The 24991-nt window shown below is 39.4% G+C and overlaps 1 protein-coding gene across 1 annotated transcript; it reads right to left on the bottom strand.

Moving 5' to 3' along the window:
* On the bottom strand, positions 1-24250 carry EHD4 (EH domain containing 4). The gene is made up of 6 exons (XM_021533626.2): positions 23991-24250; positions 16152-16328; positions 11707-11804; positions 7192-7604; positions 4178-4342; positions 1-1802 (listed from the first exon to the last, which is right to left on the bottom strand). Exons 1-6 carry the CDS (start codon positions 24224-24226, stop codon positions 1266-1268), a joined length of 1626 nt encoding a protein of 541 aa, XP_021389301.1. The 5' UTR covers positions 24227-24250; the 3' UTR covers positions 1-1265.
* Between the last annotated feature and the right edge of the window lie 741 nt (positions 24251-24991).

Raw genomic sequence — 24991 nt, 5'->3', positions numbered from 1 at the left:
CTGACTGCCAAATTTGATTTTATGAAAGAACTGGCCCTCCTTGAAAGACTCAAGCTCCCAGGGCCAAAGACTTGCCTTCTTTTAAGGTACTGATAAAAATCAGTTGTAAGGAGACATTATGTTCAACTTTGATTGTGTGTTGTTGGAAAATAAATGTTTATTAAGCATCCATTCCTTTCATGGATTATTTTCAATAAAGGAGTAATATTTGGAGGGATGAGTCTATAATTTATTACAGTCAATATAACAGTTCCTGTTAGCCTCCCCATCCTTCAAATCTGAGAATTGAATCTCTCTTTTGTGGTTGTCAGCTACCTGTTGGCAAAAGAGTTAAAAACTTCTCTTAAATATATTATATATTAAAAAATACACAGACATAACTGTATAATTAGCTGTAAATATAAATTAAATACCAATGAAAATATCCCGAGACAATCTGATGTGCTTTGAGGAGGCTGAATTTGAGCAATACACCTTTTCTGAACAGAAAGTGAGGCTTAATTTCAATGCAAACATGGTTTTTTCAGCTTAAGAAACCATTCTGCTGTCACTTTGAACCATTCAGAAATTCATTGTCTGCAGAGAAGCTAAGCTTCAACTGCAAAGAAAACTATAAATCCAAGGAACAAAGGAGATCTCAGTTCTTCTAATGATAATACTGAATATATAGAATCTGAAGTTTTAAAACAAGTTTGCTCATATACTGAGCACTTACAAGACTCTCCTCATCATTCTTCTATCTTTTTCTAACTCCAACTAAACAATAAAAATAAAGGATTTCCTTTTATATCAGCCTGTTCTTAGACTATAGAAATGCTTATATTCACTCAACGTCTTAAATATGTTTTTAGCATCTAAATATTCCTTGCATATGCAGGTGAATTTAACATTTTGAGCTTCAGCGTGCTATTTAGAATAGTTTTGAGACAGGGTTGGTAAGTATTTAGGTTTGACGAAGGTCAGCAATTTTTATGCATGGTCTTTTCTGCTTTATGGTTGTAAAGGCAGCAAGACACGGACACAGGACTACAAGAATATTTTCACCTTATGACAGAGCTATAATAAGGCACTTGTGATAAGCATGTCTGAGTGAAGGTCAGCAGGGACAGTGACACAAATGTTTCCCTGCTGCCATGCTTATAACTTCAGTAGCTTGCGTGAAATGTGCTGTGAGGTTTAAGTATTTAAGCTTAACTTCAAATTTTGGTATTTTCAACACATTTCCTGTGGGAATTTCAAAATCTTCACTCTTCTCCTTGTATTGTTCATTCTGCTGTCTGGAAAAGTTTCCTGTGAGATGGTGGCACCAGGTGGGAAGGTAGCGTGCCAGGCAGTTCATATCCATCCAGTTTAATCTTGATGAGATGTTTTGCTAATGCAAACTCTTCATCATCCAACATCCCATCGCCATCACAGTCTGCAAGTTTCCAGATCTTCCCCAAGACGCTATTGGGTAGTTTAGAAGTCACCATCTCCTTCTTTGCACTAATCCCAGATATTTTGCCATTGATTGGTGACAGAGTGTAGAAAATCTCATCATAAGCAGGTTTATCTTTGGCAACAACCCACTCCTCTTCATCAGCTCCTTCCTTAGCACCTTCCCCGTATCCATGGCCAAAAGGTCCTGCCATGGTGCCATCAAATGCTCCACCATGTACCATCTCTGTGGGCATGTTGCTCTCTTCCTGTCTGATAAGGTTCATCAGGGAGGCAATTTTGTTGGCCAGCATGTTATCCACAGTTTCAATTAGCTTTGGTTTCAAAGAATGAAATTTAGTGAAATCACAATTCTCCAACTGCTCCTGTGAATGACACAGAGAAAGTAGTTAAAAACAATTCCAATACATTGAAAAGTTTAAAGAACGGGCTTAAAATAAAAATAAGTATCTTTTGAAGCTGTTTCTATAGCTGAAACTCCTCTTGATAGAGAAACAAAACACATGTACTATACAGCCAATATATCTGATCAAATACACTAAGACAATTTTGCAACAGTGTATGAGTTTATTTATTAAATTACATTTACAATACAAATTTCAAAGTGCAGTGGATAAAACCACAGCAGTTGATTAATGTTACCCAGCAACTTTCCATTTGATGATTTTTTTCCGGGCATCAAAGAAAGCATGCAAGTAAGTCTTCAGTCCTGCTAGCATTTAGGCAAGTGTTTAGAGTTAAAAATAAAACCAAATATTTTGCAGGACTGATCTGATTTTATAGATTAGATTTCTTGGCTGTGGTTAGGTCAGGAAAAGGTGTCCTTTTAGCAATAAAAAAAAAGCTGAATTGAGATAACAGCAGCAGTGTTTTATAGCAGTGCTGCCAGAACTCATGAAGTCAGATGCTCCCTGCAGAATTTGTGGAGTTTTCATCCTACACAAGCCCAAGCATGTTTTACACCACAGCATCAGAAAATTAAAAATGCTTTAGGCAATTATTAAATTTTTTCTACATGCAAAATGCTTGCCGGGAAGAGAAAGTTACAGTGGAAAAGGTTAAAAAACTCAAATATCACCATCACCAACACCTCCCACCTTCTGTAAAATGATGTTAAACTGCTTTAACAAATCCCATCTATCACCTCAAGGAGCTGCTCCTATACATATCAAAATGATCATGACATAAACCCAAGAAACCTGAAACACGGGGTAAAAACAGCCAACCAAAAAACTCTGTTCAGGTGACATTTATACACAGTCACCTGATTTACAGTACCTGATCAGAATATATGTATGTAGCACAACAAATATCAAGCAGCAAAGATCAACTTGCTATCGGTTTTGGCACAATTTTGTTTTCACAAAATTCTGTTCCTCATTACAGAAGTGACTGATCTCCTGTACATATTTGCTGCCATCTGCTGCTGAGGCCTAACTGACATGTACTGTAAGTTTGAAAGAGTTTCATTCAAATTTTTTGTTTCAATATTCAGATCTCTCACTCTCTTACTCTGCATCACAAGCAAAAGCAGCAAGGGAAGAGTCAACTTTTGCCACAAAATCCCCTTTCAAAGCCTTAACTCATGAAACCCTTCCAACAATCCTGCCTGTGAAAACTTAGCTAAAATACATCTTGTGTTTCATCTGTGATTTGCTATCTCATGCCGATAGCTGACTCCCAGGTGAAATACTTTAGTTTATGAAAGAAACTTGTGCCTTCCTATAGACAATCAGCCAACCATCACTCCTGATGATGGCTGTGCAAGTGCACCACACGTACTGTCAGAATGATACATCTGGAAAACATCCTCCATCATACTCATTACTAGCCCACGGTCAGAACAAACTGCAGGCTCTTGATCTCTTGTTCTTCAGCTTTCAAGCTGAATTATCCTCTAATTCAAAGGTCATTTAAGAAGCCTATGATCCGAGATACAAAAATTGCCAATTGATGCTTGAAATCACTACTAACACAACATTAGCTGTTTTTCCCTGGGATATTTTCTAACTCATCTCAAATCAGAGAACAGAAATAAATAGGCAAGAAAGTGACAGAAAATTGGTTGAAATAATGCAGAAAGCCCAAAAGAGGAAGAGACAAGAGGTATTTAAAAATAAACTGTGAGCATAAACCAAGAACTTCTCTCTCTCTCCTTCACAGAATACAATCTTAACAGGACAGGAAAGGAGCCAAAGACTATTTTCAGAAGCAAGAGGTTTTAAGCTGGACTTTTCAAGTAACACACTGCCTTTATTACTCACTGGGAAAACAGTACCAGTAAGAACAGGTAGAGTAAAAATGAACTTATGACTAAAGATATCTTCACTTACACATATATTTGATACCATCACAAAAATGATAAATATAACCATATTTAGGATTCAAAAGAAGCCCCTTAACCTGAGAGTGTCCACTGCCATTTTATAGACAAAGCCTTTAGTACTTCCTGCAGTAGAGATCAAGTACTGACTAAAAGGACAGAAGGTCAGTCATATTCTTTATTCTTTATTTTCTTAGTCTTTATATAGTTCTGTATCAGTGAATGCACACTAAACAAGTTACCATTATTTTTTGGTCTGTACCACTTCCAAGTCACTCTAATATAATATCAGTCAAATGACTTATTTCAACTGCTCTACTGCCAAATGCTGACATACTCTGTTCTAACTTTTTCAATTTGGAAATTCTGCTACAAAGTTAAGAGATATTTCACTGGAATGGTGATCTACCATCTTACCTGCATTTTCTTGACTTCAGGGAAGTCCCCTGCTGAAATATGGTATTCCCTTTGCAGCTGGATGTAGATCTCAGGCAACTTGTTGATCAGTTCTTTCTTCTTATTCTCTTTCCCAAAGACAGAGGGCATCTCTTTTTTCAGATAGCTGATGATATAAGCATGAACCTAAAAAGAAGCAAAACTTAAATCAAAACTACTGTTTACTGACACTTAGTAGCGTTCCTCACCTTGGTCATAAAAATAAACAGAAATACGTTTCCCTAAGGAAAGATATTATCAACTACTGTTTCTGGAACTTTGTGTTTACATGAACAGTTAGCTATCTGTTAGTTATTATTAGCTTTTGCTGCTTTCAGCATTCCTTTGAGGGGCAGAGAGAAAGTAAACAAATTTCAAAGAAATACAGATACACACTTGCTCTTTTAAGGAGAAGCCTAGTACAGCATTCTATGAGTACCAACAGCAAGAGAAAAGGCAAGACCCCAAACCCCACGTCCTGACACTATACACAGAGCTCCAGCCATACTGGTCCATCTGTATGATTTGTAGCTCAATTGCCAGAACAGCCATTGTGGGCATCAATTATCAATGTGATAATTCCTCCAGTAATTCAAGTATGCTAAGTGGTAGGGCTATCTATTTGAAGTGACACTGCTTTCCTACCTATTTTCTCACAGAAAAGTGAGTACCTATTACCTATATTTATGCAGCAACCTATGCAGGTGACAGAGCAGCCAGTGCCAAGAGGAGCAGCATGCCATGGCTGCCTTGTGAAGCCCTAGGGAGAGAAGTAGAGCCTTTCCAGCTTATAAGGAAAGACATTAATTTAGGGTGTCTTTAAACACATTGATTCTTGCATTGCTGTCAAAATATCCATCCTGCCCACCTTCTTTATGCCTTTATTCTGAACTATTAATCTCTTCCCCCTTGCCACTCTCCCCACTACCTTTCCCCACCGAAAGGATCTACTTGGCCACAGAACAAGTGATCAGATCCGGAACAGAAACAGCGGCTGCACTGCCCAACTGAGGTGAGCTCACCTATCCAGGACATTGATACTCACTTTGCACACAAGAGGGAAGGCACCAGGGCAGAGCCTTCTTTTAGAAGTAATGCTGCCCTAAGCTCTGAGCTGGCCATGACCACGGCAGACAAATGACCTCCACAACAGGATGTCTTTACAGAACTCAGGTCTGAGTTCATTTAAAAAGAACCTAGCTGTCCACAAATCAGAAATTAGTTATAATTTTCACACACACACACACAAAAAAGAGTTAAAAATTAGGTATGTCTAACAAACTGTTGAGCAATAAACAGATGAAATTTTGAAGACTGGGGGAAGACAAACTGCCACTAAAAAGCATCAGTAAAACAAGTGATTGCCTTGGTGTTGTGCAAGTATAATATTTAATACCTACCAAACCATGACAGAATGTGTATTATAGCATTCTACACAGACCTTACACAATCTGCAGAGGGCAACTACCCATTCATTTCCTTACTTGTCAAGGAAGAAAAAGAAAAAAAAAATATTTGCTTTTAAAAGAAAAATTATGTAGCCAATTTTTACGTGCATATCTTAAGTTCGTGAATTTCACATAACAACACTTCCTTCTATCTAGAAAGAGTATATGCATTTTAATGGTAAATAAATTTACATTTTTGTAGAGGAGGAAAAAACTCCAGTATAAAGAAGCATAAACCCATAAACCCATTACATTTTCTAAGAGTACAGATACAAGTATTTCTCCAGAATTACAAAATTGATTCAGTAAGGGTATTTTTAAGAGCATTCCTAAATAATTGTGAGTAATTTTATGTATCTTGTGTCTAAAATAACATTTCTATTAAACTCAGAAAAGTATGTTTATAATTCATAAGTACTAACATTTTCACATGCGTATTTTAAGTGGTTTAAGGTCTGCCAGTATGCACATGTGTTTTGTGTAGATAAGAACAGTCCTCATCTTCAAAACGGGATAGTGAGTCACAGGACTTAGGGAAAAAAAAAAGAAAAAGAAAAAAGCCTAATGCCCAAATCTGACAGCATGTTAAGAGTTCGCTTTTGTTTCTATTTACTGTAAACGTGTTAGAAAACATAAAGAAGAGAGTAGCACAGAAATAGGGTAAAAGAAAACCCACACTCAATGCTGTAAAAAGCAAATTTTGACTGTCAATACTTCGAGAGCAGCTTGGAAGGCAGAAAAATGACACTGGATTACACTGCTGCTTTCCTGCAGATATACAGTTTATTCCCCTTCCAGGACTGTCTAACATATCCCTAAGACCACTATGTACTGTGTTTACCTTTATCAATTTTTATTTTACATCTCATAGAGATATCTAAAAATTACCCAACTGACACTCCTTCAATGCCAAAATGATTGTAACAAATGAAAACAAAATGCTGCCAACATTAACAAAACAGACTGGATCTGTTTTGTAAATGTTGGCAGTTTGTAAAAGTTGCTCTGGGATCAGAGAAACTTTAAACACAACATCATTGCAATTTTAAATGGAATTTTCAAAGAAGCAACTTCTACAGGGTGTCTAAAGCTCAGGCCACAAAACCCCCCCAAACCAAAAGCCCCCCTCATTCCCTCTTCCAACCCCCCAAAATAACCCCACCAAAAACTCCTGAAAGTCTATCTTCATATTCAGAAATTTAAATTAGCCAACACAGGAAGTGGTACACATCCCCAAACAACTATTCATATACTGATGGGCTTGCTAGGCCTCTTCATTTTTGATTAGTAGTTCACATTAAAATGAGTTTGAAGGAAAATGCATTTGGTTTGATAACTGCACAGGAAATTAGAGTTCCCGTCTTCTACCAATAGCTTTCTCCTCAAGTAACTATCTTTTCCTTGAAAAAGTGACAATTCAATCCAAGATTAAAAACTGCGCTAAAAAGACACATTTTATAGCAAGAGAAAAACTGGCAAGGTTGAGAAAGGACACACTGACAGCAGCCGAGACTGCTCATTCAATTTTGTTTTCTTCTCTTTTCTTACCTTTGCAAGTCTTGCCCTTTTAATGAGATCATTGAGTTTCCTCACAGCAGCCTTCTGCGGGAGACTCTGGATATCCTTGAAAAGATCCTGTGCCTCGGCTTCAAAGAGTTTTCGATTGTCCGTGTTTCGGAGAGGATGGGCCCAGAAGGAGCCAATGTAGACCCGCAGGACCTCTGGCGTGTCGATCACCTTTCCCAGGGACCACATGAGTGCACCATAGACCCTCATCAGCTGCTGGGTGTCCACTTGGTCAGCCTTATTAAGCACCACTCGGATCTTGTCATCCTGGCCCCGGAATGACTTAATGGCCTCTGAAAACTCATCAGATATATCCAGCTTATGGGCATCAAAAAGAAGGATGATTCGATCAACCCTCTCAGCAAACCACTGGAGGACTTGGCAGAAGTCATAGCCTGGAGGAAGAACACAGTTAGAGTCTTACCATTCAGAAAAGCGAGTCTTGAAGAACATAAGGCTGGGGATAGAGAACAAGAGGATAACAGCCTCTACCCAGGGGCAAAAATGAGATTTATTACTCAAGAGGACAGTATCTGTGGACAGTGAGGTCAGGACAACTGTATCCTGCATTTCCTTGAACCAGTCTCACTATTACCACCTTTTGCTTTCATCACTGCCCTTTTTTCTGTCTAATACCCACATTTGCCTCTTTCCAGGAGTCTGGTTCCAGCACAGCATCCAAGCTAAACAAGACTGTAAGGCTCTGATCACAATATTTCTTCATCACTGCCAATACTGGTCACTTTGGTAGCACTGCTTATCTGAATTAACAATGGAAAATGGTTCAAACGCAGCATTTAAAGCCATTTTCAAACTCATCTCTCCTTACCTTGTAACACTTGGTTGTTATTTTTACCACAGCAGCCTAAAAAGTACAATTTACAAGTAACATGATTACATTGCTGATGGCTTTGAGGACATGACAGGTTACAGAACGTGAGCAGTGACCTTACTGATAACCTGAAACAAGCTTTATCATGTTCTGAAGGAAAGTCTATTCATAGTACCTGCCTAAATGCTTTTAAAGGTTCAGCTGGTACCTAATCTACACAATAAACAGTATTCAGGAACTCCTTATTCAGAAGTGACACATCTAATCCTCCGAGTCACCACTGGTGATGCGGGTTTGGGTTTGGCATGGACGTGACTCATCTAGTATGAGTAAGGAACAGCTAAGTATGTACTGGGAGCTTCTTGCTTTTTTAAAAAACCAGTGTATGTTTTCCCCTGAACTCTTTCCCCATACTCTTTGAAACACTTGCCTTCACACCACTCAGTCATGAACGAAGCACCCCCTCCCTTCCTAAAAGGGGTTCCTCCCTACATCTTGCCAGACACTCATTTTTCCTTCCAAATCTTGCAGCCCACACAGACATTTCTGTCTGCAAGGGCGTGAACATCAGCAGCAACGCCGCGGGAGCAGCACAGGGACGGGCATTGTCTGCCCAGAGGACAATGCTGGCAGGCATCTGCACATTCTCCTCCAGCCACTTACACTGCCCCTGAACTGACAGGCAGGAAGCTTCTGGCACATCCTCCTGCTGACAACAGGAGTGGGAAAGGTGTGTCTTGAGACATCTTTGAAAGTTGCCCTCTGTTGACCCTTCAAGAAATCAGCTCCTTTATCTGTGGCCTGGATGCTTTCCAGACTTAAAAATGGAGCATACTGGGAAATAGTACATGTCCTCTAATTTTACATAGTCCCTTTACTGTTTTCCTGCATGTTAAAATGAAAGCTAATATTTGAGTCCTCTCTTAGTCTCAGAAGACTTCAACTTATTCCTAGTAATATCTGTGAAATTTTAATATTATACAGATGTTACATTCATTCATAGGTAAATAGTTAGGCAGTAGCTAGTGAGATGGGAAAAAAACACCAACAGCAAAGAGACACTGTGGCCCTGTAATGTTATTCTTCCATCAAATATTTTAAATAACAAAAGCTGCAGCTTACCAACCTTAGACACTAGCTAAACTTCTAGAAAGCAGAACCCTCTCTGACAGAGACACATTCAGGGATAGCAGAAAACACCTTGTACAACCCTGCTTACATTTACACACAATAATTTAGAAAGTCAACAAAGCAACTCAAACTTCAAAATGTTCTAAAGTAGACTTATAAATATATTCAAGTCCGACCAACTCCTTCAGGAAGCAGGTCAGACAAACTTTGCTATGTGCAGCATCACAGGACAAGTCAAGTTTGTGCTTGACTATATGCAAACTGCATAAGCAGCCCAAAAGCCATTTACAGGAAACAGATTTGACTGTGCAGTACTTCAGCCAAGGTTGAGTGTAATAATTTCTGATCATGATAGTGTGGAATATGCGCATGCAATAAATGCAGAGGCACTTTTAGATAACTTATTTTATGGTGATGCCTAAGTGTATGAAACCTTTATTTAACCTGCCCTCAAAGCCTGGGAGACTGAGAGAACAGTGCTCTAAAACCAACTCCCAAAACCTCGTATTTGGTACAACCACACTTTAAACATGATTAAATCTAACAGCATAGAGGAGAACCACACTTTGATAAAAGAACTATGACAAGGGACGCATTCAGGACAATCTTTATCACATGTAAAAAAAATTAATGGAATGCAATCTAATCAAGTTAAAGCCTGTGAAGCAGGTTAAGAGTTTGAGGTAATTACTGAACTACGTCAAATTAGGTGGAAGTCTTTCATATCAAAGGGCAGGCCAGCTAGGCTGTAACAATTGATAAGACACCATCAAGACAAGGAGTTTCTGAACAATAAGGGAACAAGAGCCATGTTTTGTTAAATCACAGGAGCAATTCCAAATGGTAGTGAAGAATCATGGTCCTTCAGGCAACACAGGACTACCAGTGAAACACAACTCTGTCCTGCACTTGGAAGTCTGGGACTTCCAAGCATTACCTAATGGTCTTAAATTTGGTTACACAGTTGCTCACTTTTCCAGTGGCATATATTAATATAACACTCTAGTTTTCTGCTTATTTCATGTTCCCTTCCATACTACTACAAAAGTGGCAACAGATACTTCAATGATGCCAAACAAAATTTTCTACTGATTTAACAAGCAAAGAAGGGGTAAGATGCAGTTTAACTTGAGCATTTAAGATACTAGTCTTAACTTGAGGAGGAAAAAGGGAGCTGGAATCTGCAATGGAAAAGCAGACCACTGCTGATTTTATCAGACTGTCTAAACTGGGATCTAAATATTTTGTGGACATTTTATAAGAAGTTTTTTTTCAGGACTAAAAAGCATTAGACAGAAAAAAAAAATTGTGTGTATAACTAAAGTAAGAGTGCCAACATGCAGTATTTGTTTTATTTCTGGTTTCACAACATTCAAGTCTTTGCTTGCAGAGATGTAGAGCTCTCATGCTCTTCATCATTATCTCACTAACATATCACATAAACGAAAGTCCAGCACTCTCCCCATGATGAATGCTTTACATGACTATGAGTAATAAAGAGGACAAAACATCACTGAACAAAAAAATCCAGAAGTATCTGGTAGATTGGTTTATTAGGTAAGCATAATTTAGTTTATAGTCCTAAGAAGTTAGTCCCTTATTCTGTCAGTTTATTATAACAACAAGACTATTGTTGCACAGCTCCATATATTGTGGTTGCTCCAGGATTTCCTCGAAAAATCCCAGGTGCAATACGTTAAATATTTGTTTATTTCCCCTGACAGAGACATGAAACACAAGTTTCCATCTCTTAGCAAAGGCCTGAAAACAGAGGGCAGCGTAAGCCACACCCTGCATCACTACCATTTACAATTCCACAGAAAAGGGACAGGCAGCTGAAGAATGCAAGGAAGAAAGTTGTTTACATTATGCAGTTCTGTTTAAATACTTTCTCAAGACAGGCTAATGTTTAAAACAGATTGGTAAACAGTGTCCAGTTCTCTGCAGAATTTTCATATTACTAAAAATATTCTCATTTGCTCTTTCTCCTTCTACCATTTGACTTCCTCTTTTGACTGTATTATATTATGGCATGACTGAGCAACCTTAAGAAGCACCTCTAGCAGCTGTGCCCATAAAAATCCACCTTATTTATAGCCCCACCCCTGAATTTTTCAGACATGACCAACCTACAGCTATTTCTGTAAACATTTCTTCAGTCATGAACTTCAATAGTGTGTATATATAAGAGTCATTATTACTTCATGGAAAGCAATTTAAATGATCAAAATAAGGCTTTTTCTTGGAAGTGACAAAGCACTAATTAGTTAACAGACCATGCAACTGTAGCCATTTGCAGCTATAGCAGCAGCATAACAGAAATACCAACCCCCACCAGCTTTCAAGAGAAAAAAATTCCAAAGCCAACATCCAGCCTTAAAATATGGGTTGTACAGGGCTTGCAGTACAAAAGTATGGGACAGACCACCATACAGTACCACTAAAACAGGCTCCCCAGAGATTAGGATGCTGATTTGTCCAGTAGAGCAGAAAAAAATTAGTGAGCTTGGTGCCTAAAAAGCTCTGCGACTCACCTCTGCTGATGCGCTGCTTCTCTCCAGAGAGAATGCCAGGGCTGTCAATGATACTGATGCTCTTCAGGACCTCATTGGGTAGTTGAGAACACATGAACCTGCAGGAAAGGAGGGGAAAAAACCATTAACAATAGCTGTAGCTCACATACAGATTGTTTCTTGAGAGCTCTCCATGATATATCTGATTTTAGAAAGACTCAAGCGAGACTGAAAACAGTTTCTGAATCCTGGCAAACCTCTATGTTTCACAGTCATACATGTTTAAGAAAAAATATGAAGAGAGCTTCTCCAAAGAAACCTGACAGGAAAACCTTGTTAAACTATATGTCTAAGTGCTGGTAAGACTTCAAATTTTGCAACAGCTAACAACCTGGGCTGTAAATGCAACATCAGAAAGACTCCATCAAACCCATTTTGCTAGGACCAAATTAGTACACACAAGAGAAAATTCTTCCATGTTCTCCAGCTTATGCCCAGACTCAAAGACTGAAAAGGGGAGCAAGCAGGAAGCCATACTGACAATATGTTTATGGTCCAGTCCCTGCCACATCTCCCCCTTGCCTGATTTAGCAAATGTTCGAGTGATCCCTACTCCTTAACCCACTGCTCTCCCCAGCTGGGGCTCCAGTGAAAAACACCAGTATTTCTCCCACAAACTCCCAGCCAAAACTATCACACTGTCAGAAGCAGGAGTTCAAATTACACACAGTATACTCTAAACAATAACCTCCTGCCTCTGCAACAGGAGGCAAATTCAATGGTGGTATTACAGAAGAATAAATAATTGACAAGGACTCTGAGAGCTGTGCAGAACACTTGGTGCATTACTTGCAAGCTACAGTGATGCTTCTGTGATAGTTAATGACTGAAGAACTTCACTGCCCTTCATCATAACCTGCCTTAAAGAGATTTGCATAAGAGTTTAATCTTCTTATCAGGGAGCAGCTGAAGATGCTAACAAGCACACAGAGTAACCCACCCTCCTCCCATGAGGCTGCCACACACAGGGTTAAGCTGCAGCCTCAGGCTCCAAGATGGGGCTGCCCTGCATCCACCTATGGCTTCACAAAGCACGCTGCCTCAAAAAACAGGGCACCACAGACAGGAAATTGTAGCTGTGCTGAGGTCAAACAAGACCTTTAAGGCCTTAGCTAATCTGAGTTAGGAAGAGTTCAACCAGTCAATATCAGATACAAAATGTAAATTATAGCAAAGTCTAGATGGTATTTTATACAATACAAATTCTTCAAAGGAAATTGGAAAGAAAAGAAGTCCTAACACCTCACTTCACCTTGCTCTGCAAGAGACCTTCTAGCAATGAACCTTTAACAAAAGCACACAGTGTGCCTTCTTGGATAAAACAGAAATGACAGCATCACCTGTACCTCCCCCTGAAACCCAAAAGGGCATGAGGAAACAGCAGCCATCTAAGCCTGATAAAACCTGAGGGTATGTAAACATAATGCAAAATGAATTGTTTGTTTTAGTGGGACACCAGGTATAAAAAATACCTCATACCTGAAGCAAACTCTTGCATTAGAAAGTTTTCTACTAGCTTAATAAATATTTTTGAAAGTGCAGAGAGGTACTATTTGGGAAAATTACATTTGAACTTGCCAAAATCTAAAGGCAGTGCTATGCCAAAGCAAACACATTATGTGGAAGCATAATGGATGTGCATAAGTGACAAAGAAAACATATTTAATCATGTGAACCATTACAAAAATACATATATCACTAGTATGTACAGCATGAAGTAGCTTTCATATATATTTGAAGACTGAATTTGCAAGTATATTTCATCCAACCTCAGAAACGCCAGTGCTTGGTATCATCAAGATGTTTCTAGACCTATCTTATGGGAAGAAAGGCACTGTTATGCCAGCTGAACAATACAGCAGTGTCTTGACTCAGGCACCACCCAAACTGGGACAGCTGTAAAAGACCATGCAATAAAATAGAGAATTACAGGCCTCAGAAATGCAGACACTGCCATCTTTGCAGCAATGGGAGGAGAAAAGTAAATACATGGGTAAACACATATGAAATAGAAGCATGAACTCAGAATGAACTGCTTGTTAGCTTTTACAGTATGTCCATAAGATAAAGATAAAAGATGGGTTAAAAGTCTTGCCTCAAACTAGCATTTTAGACGACTTAAAACTGTAATGATAGTGGTACTTGAGTATCTCTTTTCAACACTGAGACTTATTTCTTCACATAGGTCATTTAAGTGCTACATCATAAAAAACAGAACTACATACTATCCACCTGAATGAGAGATTTAAAAAAGAAGTGTTACAAAAACAACTGTATGAATGAGATGATTGTAATTTCTTATGACACATCAAAATAGACCCGGACCATGCATTTCTTCTCAGCAGCACTAATTTATTTACATGCTTTTCTGGTATAATGCAGTATTTTTCCCTCACCAGCTTCTAAGGGTACACTTGGTCCTGTCCCTCTTTGGTTTCTGACCCAGCTTTTCTTAAAAGTATACAGGATAAGTAAGAGATTAATAGAAGAACATCTCCTACAAGTAGTGAGTTTCAGGGGACAATTAGAAGAGGTCATGGAAAAAGACAAAAGCAAGGTAACATCAATAAATGAATGCAGCTGATTACCAAGTACAAGCCTTGATTGTGATACTGTGTTCTTGTTTGCTTCATTTTTTCCATTACCTCAGTCCCTGTTTCCTGTTATTTGGATTGTTAGACTTGAATGAAAAGGATACTCAACTTCATAGTCAAGTGTTCATAGCCTTAAGTTCCTCCATAAAACAAAACACTAGGGTTGGGAAAGCATTTAAAAAATAAAATTGGGGGGGATGGGACAGGGTGGGGGGAAGTAGAGAGAAGTCTATTAAGGCAGCTGTGAAAAATGTAATATCAGATAAAAAGAACTGTCAGCATGGCAAATGAGAGAAGGCAAAGTAAAATATGTGCTACGATTACAGGTAACCTGGTAGGGATTCAAAGACACTGAGGCCTAAGACAATTTCATCTAAGTGAAGTCATAAAGAGAAAGGAATTGGTGAGTTTTGAAAAATGCTAGGGAAAGATAAGCGCCTAGATCTCTGCTGAATTACTAATGAGTAAGTGTAACTGTTGGGGAAGATGAGTGCTCACAGCACTTCAATACTACAATATCACATTCACCAAAATAACTGGAATAATTCAGTTACTTTTAAAGTACATCTTTTTAACTAGCCAATAATTTTGCTTGCACAACAGTCAGAGCCTGACATAACTAGTTAGATGATTTAGGCAAAAAATTACATTGCCACTCATCTGAAAAAACACATACCATTATTAAATGTTCTGTGTAAATATTTAAATGTTATGCAAAATACTAGTTATATAATTTTTATTATAAGCATATTCATTTTTTGCAGAGAGAGCACAATGAGGAAAGAGAGAAACAGAATAGTGATCTGGAAGACAGAATTTAGCCAATCATCTCAAAATTGTTATTCAAAATGGGACTTGACTACGGTTTCCCACAGCACATATTCTTATCTCTGCAAAGTGATAACCAAGCCAACTGTAAGCAGCTACAAACTTTCTTCTTTGAATAAGCACAGCAATAGATAAAATTGTACATGATGAACTTTTAACACGCATGCCAATATTTATCAGCCAAACAGGAAAGTTTATTGTTAAAAAGAACCAATTTAGATTAATTGGCCTGCAAAGTGAGGTCTCTATGTCAAGCTACCATCAAATACAGGAAGAAAACAAGGTGATTGCTCAGACAATAAGAACGGAGTTATTAGTAACTAACTTTCAACTGGAAATACTCAGCATGCTACTTAAGTTTACTATCAAAATGTTCTCAGCCCCAGAACAACTCTCCCCTTTTTACAAATACACAGCAGAAGCTAACACTATATCCCTGGTCTATGGAAATACCTGAACACCCAGGTAGTTAATATTAAACACTTAACAGCTTGAGTTTTTATTTTATCCATGGAGTACATGGTAATCTTTTCCTTTTTGTATGTCTTTTTACATATCCCAGCAATTCACAATTTTAAATTGCTATATCCAGTGATATCAGTGGAAAGGGACAAGACAGGACCAAAGGGAAAATATTTTTTTAATGGTAGTTTTAAAAAATAGTACTAACCTATTAGTTTTATTGAGTAGAATTTTTCCATAAACTTATCCCGAGTTCCACCTAGTGTCATGCCTCACAAACAAGTCACCCAGTGGATAATTTCTACAGTTTTCTGTGAACTGGCTTTAACAACAATTTTCTATTCAGATAACTGAATATCTCTATTGTAATGCCACCCTACCTAGTGCTGCCTTTTTCCATTTAATTCACCTGAAATGCCACCACTCCTGCTTGTATTTCAGTATTTATTCCATGCTGTTCAAAACAGAACATGGCAAAATTTAAATGTAATCATCAGAAGACAGAAAGCAAGATGATCTCACCTGTTCAGGAACGCATTTCCAAAACGGCCGAGTTTCCGGAATGGCTTCTTAGGATCAACAACTAGGGCATTTCCAGGAACGTTTCCTTCTGTTTCTCCATACATTACAGCAATAAAGGAATCTGTGGTAGGCTCTGGACCAATCCTCATGCCTGGAAAGTCTTGCTCAAGCAGGTATCTGGAGGTGGAGAACATATAAATACAAAATAGCTATATTTGTACTTAAATATTCAAAGAAAATGAATGATTGGGATCCATGGCAAAAGCAAATACCTACAATTTGTTTGAAAATTCCAAAGGATATGCATATTCTATAAGAATACTATTACATTTTTCCTGCATTTCATTATTTCTGTTAACTGGGGAAGGAGGACAAGAACTGAATTAGTTTTTCACAATATCTAGGTAGAAGGATAAAGTAAATTCCTTTACAAAGAGTGTGGAAAGCACTTCCTCAACTGCAACACCTCAACCATTTAAGTGGATGTTTCTACCAAAGATCTGAGTGCTGTAGGCTGGCTGCTTTTCTGAGTGTTTCCAAGCCTATACCAGTGCTGCTGGTACAAAAAGGGAATGGTTTGAAGCTGCATGTGAGCAGATTCAGTTGGCTGACAGATCCAGCCCTTTAATCAACTCGGTATGATCTCACTAACTTTAACTCATCCTATCAGAAGCAAAGAGAACCATTACGAGACAATAAAATTTTATCTCTTTGGGAATTAGCAAATTTTTATTTTCTTTTGACCTGCATATCAAAAATTAATTGTTAACTAAGTGAGATCTGCAGATATTTAAGCCTAACACTAAAGTACTTCCAAAAGGCACCAAATCAGGCAGTGCTCTACCACCAGAAACCATTGTGCACCTCCCTTTGAGTAGTCCACTGACAGAAGACACAGCACATACTCCAAGGGCCTTGACTTTCCAGACAACAAGGTATGAAATAAATTAAGTGTGTATTTAAGTATTAAAACTTAATGGAACCAGGGAGTTTATTTACATAAAAAGCCTGTCTGCATCCCTTCATGGAAGGCAAGTGTGAAGTAAAAGCAGCCCCAAGTCCTTTGAGCAAATCTCCCTCTAGCACACGTTCTTTGACAACTGCCATCCTTCTCAGAGACACAGACAACACTGCTTAACTTTAAAGCAAGAGTGTTATTGTCCTCAGTCACAACAGCACCATCTTGGCGCTCAAGACTAAAACAAAATGTCTTCAATGTCACCCTGCAGTTCTTAAAAAAAAAAAAAACAAAAACAAAAAAAAAAACCACCACAATTTTAATCAACTACACTTCAACTATTTATACAATCAAAATTGGATTTACATGAGAATTCTTCTTCAGGCACGGCTGGTAGTCTTGCATGCAACAACAGCACTAGTTATGCTTTAGTGCATCTATATTAATGCTGCTCTTTTAATAAAGGTTTATTCTGGATTTAATCCAACAGTGCTATGCCTATTCTGCTATAGCTTCCTAAATCAATAGTGACTTGAGAGGACTTGATGGCTGCTTTTTCTGCAAAAAACATTTTACTTGCTGAACAATCTCTGTCTTCAAATAAAGTACCCAAGCATTCAAAAACTATAGATCAGTGGACAGAAGCTGAATTTAAGGAACTAAATATATGTTACATATTTCAAGGACTGTTTTCCACTAGCCTTAGCAAACTGGCTCCAATTAGCTCAACCTATGACAGGGAGCATGGAACAGTTATTTACATGAGATTTTCTGTAGCTTTCTGCTTCCAAAAAAAGAAATTTAAAAAATGCCAATACTAAAACTTGTGAGGAAGAAGGAACGTAAGAACAATCATGCCATAACACACAAATCTGTTTTATCTCTAGAATAAGCTGTACCTAACTCACAGTAACAGCAAAATAAAACTGACCCCTCTCCAAAAGCAAATGAAACACTCAAACCTCTCTGGCCACACAGGTTTTTAAAATGGAGCAGATTCCCCACAGTACAAATTAAATCATGACATTTTCTAAATGAAGTGAAGACAAAACTCCTTTAATTGCTCACCAGTTGAAGCCCTCATGGAAATCGAGGATTTTCAAGCATTGTGGCAAACAGCGGAACACCTGAAACACGAAAGTGTGTTGCCAGCTCTTCACAGAACATACACCATGCACACCAGAGTTCTTTAAAACAGGATGCCAAGGCTAACTCACAAGAGTCACTAAAATTTTCCAGATTGGACTTATCCATGGATTTGATTTTGAAAGATCAATTATACTTTTGTCTTCTAAAATAAAGTTTTTAACTTGCCATGATAAAATGTTTGATTTGAAACACTGCTCTTCCTCATTGTCCGTCTTTCAAAAGACAAAGGGTCTCTAATAGACTTGTAAATAAGCTTTTCTCTTGATACAAAGGGTCATTCCCAGGCTTCTGCTGACAGAGGTAGCAACTCATAAGGTGACAGACAACATATCCAAGAAGATGTTCCAAGAGCAGCAGTAAAGAACATACATATATGGAATCAAATGCACAGGAATGAAGTCCCACACCCCAGGTCAAGGAAATCTACATGGTGGGATCTAAATGCAGCAGAAGATGCCTCCAGGATAACAGGATAATTGCCATCTATCATAAGCTCATAAATGACAGCATGATTACAGAAATTCAGTGGTGACAATCTTTTAGATGCATAAAGAAGTAATTTCATGTCCTGTTCATGAATTTGTTGCACGTTTAAAGAGTTAAAAGCATAGAATACCTTTCATGATTTCCAACATCTCTTTTTGCTGCTCTGAACTTGATAGTGCAAATTCCAATTAGCAGTTTATTGAAATGACCAAACCAGAATAAAGTGCTGCTGAATTGCAATGATACTCCCAAGTTAATATTATAATGGCAGCTCTAAAAAACAGGCTCTTATAGCGATAACAATCCAGGAAGGCAAGACCTCCTTCCAAATACCAAACCCCACCCAACAGTCACAATGCTCTGCCTGGTACAACTATTAACAGACACAGAAATCACTTTGCAGCACAGGTATTTTCCATTAAGATTGGCTCATAATTGCAGATCGAGAATTAGTACAGACTAAAATAAACCTCTTCTTGAGCACTGTCTGTGCTCAAGTGTGATGGGTTTGGCTTGGACAACAACTACTATGTGACTGTGTTTTAGATCAGTGCTGAAAAGTGTTGACAATACAGGAATGTCTTCATTACTGCTGAGTAGCACTTACACTCAAGGCCTTAAGAATGAAGGCTTTTTCTGCTTCTCACCCCATCCTGTGAACAAAGAGTTAAGAGGGGACACAGCTGGGATAGCTGGTCCCACTGACCCAAGGGATGTCCTGTACCATATGGCATCATGCTAAGCATATAAAGCTAGGGGAAGAAGCAGACACTTGGAATGATAGCATTTTCTCTTCCCAACTCACTGTTATGTATGATAGAGCCCTGCTTTCCTGGGAATACCTGAACATCTGCCTGCCGATGGAAAGTAGTGAATGAATTCCTTGCTTTGCCTTGCTTGTGATGTTTTTACTGTACCTACTAAGCAGTCTTTATCTTAAGCCATGAGTTTTCTCAGTTTTACCATTCTGATTCTCTCCCCCATCCCACTGTGCAGGGTGTGAGTGGCTGTGTGGTGCTTGGTCACAAGCTGGAGCTGTGGGGTGGGCTAAGCCACAACACACTTATCACACTTCTCAGTTGAAAGAACAGTTTTATTTACCCACACAAAATGTAAGAGCAGTCTCCTGTAAATTGAAGAGCTACCAATGCTTCTGTACCAAATGCTTCATTAGCAAAGGAAAATACCTGCATTTTCAGCATCTGCAACTACATGCTCTTCTCATAAATTTTCAGCAGAGAAGCAGTTCAAAAAGGTTCACAGGAAGAATACTTAAAATAGCCAATGCCCCAAAGACAGTCTAGATCAAACAACAGACATCCTGTTGATTCTTCTCTCTTTGTTTTTACCTGGGCTATAACCTTTCAGCTTTGCCAATAAACATTCATCTAGGTTCCTCTGCAAGATGTATAGCCACACTATGGGGAACTAGTTTATAAAGTTCCCAGAGATAGAAAAGATTAATCACAGTTGCAGATACCCATTGTCATCTGAAGTCTAAATGCATTAGCTAGGCCACACTAATGCACAAAAGCAAGTGAGCTGGACAGAGCAGCACTGAACAGGGATACCCTGTGATGCACTGCAAATAAACTCATGGCTCCTTTATAGGGTTGCTCACCTCCATACCACATACTGCACAAAGCATTCCACTTTTCTTTTTTAACACAGAAAAACTAGCAGATATTTACTTTTGTGTAAGAATTCTACTCTAAATAATCCAAAGTTTTCATGTCAAGCTAGTGAAGAAATCCAAAGAAATTAAGAGGGACCTTCCTCCCATTTAATCCCCAAAGAAATAGATCCAGCTGCACAAGTTGCAGACTCCAGACATTATTCATACAAAAAGGTCCTTTCACAAAAGTCAGCTCTGGCTAAGTTAGATAGCAGGAAGTTTACAATTTTTAACCTCTGAGTAATACCTGTGAGCAAAGTAAAAGCACAGCCTGGCAATCTGAGGAATTTACTTCTGGTTTGTCTCATGTTGATAAGTTCTTTAAAAAAAAAAACAACAAAAAAAAAACAGTCTCCTACACTTCTAAAACAGAATGAAAGAAACTACCTATTTGCATTGACCACCTCTTATCTCTTTTTCATACAAGTCTCCTCTCCTGTCCCCACTTTCCCCACATTTTTTTTCCTAAAACAGGCACGAGAAATTGAGACAATTACAGAAACTGCAAGGCCAAGAGCTCACATGTAAGAACAACTGGCTCTCCCCATACTCCCACTTCATTAAACACAACTGGACAAGTATTAACATTTTGACATATTTGTTTGAATTGTCAGCATTGTCTAATATGTGAATAAAACTATCACCACACTACACTTTAGACAGCAAAACTGACTGGTTTCACTGCATTGTTCCAAGTGCCAAAGCGGATAAACAGCACTGAGTGAAAAAACACAAGAGCTGTTAGAAACCTGGAAGTGTTTGTTTCCATATCTTAATCCCCAGGGACATTCAGTCACTGGTACATCAGTGTTTTCCATAAAGACTAAGTGGAAGGAACTGGGTGGATATGGATGTGTCAGAGGTATGAAAATGTGAAGTTCTCACGATAACGTCTCACTCAAAGTAAATCCCAAATGTGTATTTGACAGCTAAACAGAAGTGTTATGTTCACTCCTAAACCCAACAGTAAACACTTAGGTAGACCTAATATGCCTTCCTGGCTATGAAGTCAAGAAATATGAACAAAAACTAGTTTTAATTTTTTTAAGCAATTTTAAATTATTTATTTAAAATTTAAAATAATGTTTGCTTATTAAAGGTTTGGAGGAAAAAATCCCCTATAATGCTACTTCATCATAGAACAAATAAAGGATTATAACAATCTTGAGAGGGTATGACATTTTTTCATGGGAGATTCAGCCTATAAGAGGCTGAATTTATTTCTGGCTGACCTGGACACTATAATACTTTCTCAAGTCTTCTTCTAAGTCTTGCACACAGCAGACAAAAACTTCTTTTTTTTTTTTTTTCCCTTCTTTTTCTTCTCTAAATTGGATTTTGAGTAACAGTCACTGTGACAGTATGGTCTAAGTTACTGCCCATATTCAGAGGACCATTTTTTCATGCTGAGTCAGCCAATCACTATCTGCTATAGAAAACACTGAGGTAATGAATGCTGGTCATAGTGAGAGCCTTTAGAAGCAATAAAAGACATTATGCTACAGATTTGGACTCTGCAGTCAATGCCTGTCTTCTCCAATACCTTGTAGAAGATTAAACTGCACTGCAAGCTACCTAAAACGGGCACAGCAGAAAGGGGTAAGAGAATAAAAAGAAGGATCACAGTAGAAGCCACCTCTTGCATCAAGTCAGGATTTTAATAAAACACATAAGAAACCATCTTTGAAAACTTCATCTCTGTCAAAATTGTCTAGGCATCTTCATCTAGCACTGACAAATGCTGAAAAAAGCTGGCAAGAGCTATAATAAAGCATAGGTCTTTTCTCATTCAGACTGTACATTAGTATCAATCAATCCTTTTGCTCAGCATTTTATTGTTACAGTGATAACAAGTTACTCACAAAGTAACTTGTTATCAGTAGCAAAAACACACATAGTAACTTGTTAACAGTAGCAAAAATACACATAAGGCACTGCAAGGAATACTAATGTTTCTAAGCACAATACTGACTTGCACTTCAGTCGAATATGGGCAGCTATAAAGGACAGAAAAGCTGAATGTCCATAAACCAAGAACCTGTGTTCTCAGCCAAGACAAACTTACAGGAGGGTAGACACAGAATTTTCCATGCATTGCAAATAACAGAACAATGCTGCTGACAGGCAGCAAGTTCTGGTATGCACATATCTGTGACAATTCTGCCTCCTTCTCTATTACCTGTGCTCTCCCCATCCCTTGTCCATAAGCCAAGTAACAACACTTACCTGGAAATATATACAGACTAACGAAGCAACTGTAATTTTAAAGAAGAAAATGAATTAATATGCCGAGAGAAACATTGGAAAAAATTCATCTCAACAACCCTTCCCCCCACTCACAACCTGTGACTGTCTGTGGAGATCCTGAAACAAAGTTTTTCTTTTAATTACAGACCTATTTCTATTTTTAAAATATTCCTCCGAGCAGCATTTCTTTCTGTGTTTGTGGGAGTTCAGTAACAATCAATAAAGAAACCATGTTCGACTTCAAGCTTTCAATTAGCTAGTTGTAAGATCTGAAAAGACATATTATTAGTTCTGTAAACATATGAAAAGCTCTCAGGTGATTAAAGGTAAACATTGATCTTCAGCGGAGAGGGGAGATAGGTATTTTGCCGTGGAAAAAGAAAACAGTGTTATGGAAAGGCTGCCTGTAATCTTTGGAACTAAAAGATAAATACTTGTAAATTTTACAGAAGGACTATAATGAACTTCAGATACAAGCAGGTCAAAATGTGACCCCTCAGTGTCTCTTGCAGAGTTGGGCAAAACATTAGACGGATTTTTAAGGGGCATGTGAGAGGGACAAACATATGCAAAATAGTTACAGATTCATAGCATTGTGCTTATCTGAGATATGCTCCAGCTTCCTAAAAATGAGTCACTAAGAAACCTAGAAATAAGGATACAGGAAAGACAGAAAATACTACAACATGAACAACACTGTTAAGCTGCCTTAGTAGTGATACTGCTTCTTCAATGTAATCGATCAAAATAAACACACATGGAAGGGAAGACTTTCCAGATACCACGTGATTTTTGCCCAAAACTCTTGTCACCTTACTCCTCTATGATCACATCCGATTTGTGCATTAAACTACTTTTGGGAAAGAAAGGGGAGGAGATAAAGTTAAGTGATCCTCATGGCCAGCGCAGTCATACAGTTTTACCACGAAGTCCCTGGTTTTCCTTTGAAATAACTTAGGGATTAAAAGAACTACGAGGAAGTAGACAACGGGGTTGCACTTTCTCAGCAGAACACGAACTAGGGATAATATTCTCGAACAGGAAGCAAGCAGCGAGCTAGAGAGCGTGTAACAGGGTCGGCAGCGGCGCCACCCTCGCCAGAGCACGGAGGCTCTCGGTAAGCCCCGCTCGTTGCGGGGTCACCGGCCGCGGGCAGGCGCCAGCGCTGCCGTGTCACCGCACGGCGCTGCCCGGCCTCGGCCCGCAGCCGCGGGGTGCTCGGCCAGGGCGTGGGAGGGATTGACCGCCGGCAGCACCACCCGGGCAGGGTGAGCCAGGATGACCGAGCGGCCGGCGGCGGCCGCGCACGCCGGGGGTCACCTACCGGATGAAGGTGGTCTTGCCGGTGCTGTACTGCCCCACCAGCAGCACCATGGGCTTGTTCTCGAAGTCGGCCTCCTCCAGGGCGGGCGAGTGGAACTCATGGAAGCGGTAGTGCTCCTCCAGCGGCAGCAGCTTGCGCAGGTAGAGGTCCCGCAGCCCGCCGGTCACCGTCTGCACCACGTCGGTGCCGCCGCCGCGCTCCCGCCCGCCGCCCTGCTTCCCCAGCCAGCTGAACATCCCGCCGCTGCCGTCCCGCCGCGCTGCCGCTGCCGCTGCCGCCGCCGCCGCCGCCGCCGCGCCTCCCGCGCACGCAGCCGCCGCCGCGGACCCGCCCGGCCCCGGCGGAGGCGGTGCCACGGCACTGCGCGCTCCGCTCCGCGGCGCGGCCGGGCGGGGCCCCTCTCCCTGCAGCACACACCCTGGGAACCGGGGGGGTTTGGGGTGCTACTGAAGGGGAAGTTCGTCTGGTGGGTTTTTTTTTAACCCTATTTTTTTTTTTTTTTTTTTGCCAAAAGTACCCCTCTGGATGTTAATTGTGCCTGCTGCTCTTCTGCGCTAAACTCTCAGCCCCTTGCGATGAAATCCGGAAACGCTTTGACAGCTCCGATCTGGACGTAGAATCGCCCAAATGCTTTTCGTGTTTTTCTGATGATGGTTGCTGTCTTTGGATGCAAAAGAAATGTGTGACTAAGGGCCGTGGTGTTTAGCTACGACATCGGGCAACTGCTTTAAGCACAGTGAAAAATCTTAGTATAAAATTGAAATCTTTCTGTGAGACGTGTGTAGAAGATACGGCCATTAGTTCTAACTTAGGTCCTGTTGTGTCAAGCTACCTTGCCCATTGATTTTACAGGAGATTTTAGTGGAGTAACACCAGATTCACTACAACGTTGGGGAAATCAATAAGACAAGTACTTTTTGTCCTTTGACATTAAAGTTTGTGCTCAGTAAATAAAATAAAACAACCAACAAACAAACAAACAAACAAAAAAAAGAAACCAA

Source organism: Lonchura striata, chromosome 6 (genome assembly GCF_046129695.1).
Source record: "Lonchura striata isolate bLonStr1 chromosome 6, bLonStr1.mat, whole genome shotgun sequence".
Lineage (NCBI taxonomy): Eukaryota > Metazoa > Chordata > Aves > Passeriformes > Estrildidae > Lonchura > Lonchura striata.
Note: the sequence above shows the minus strand (reverse complement) of the source record. Positions and strands in the feature narration are given on the sequence as shown.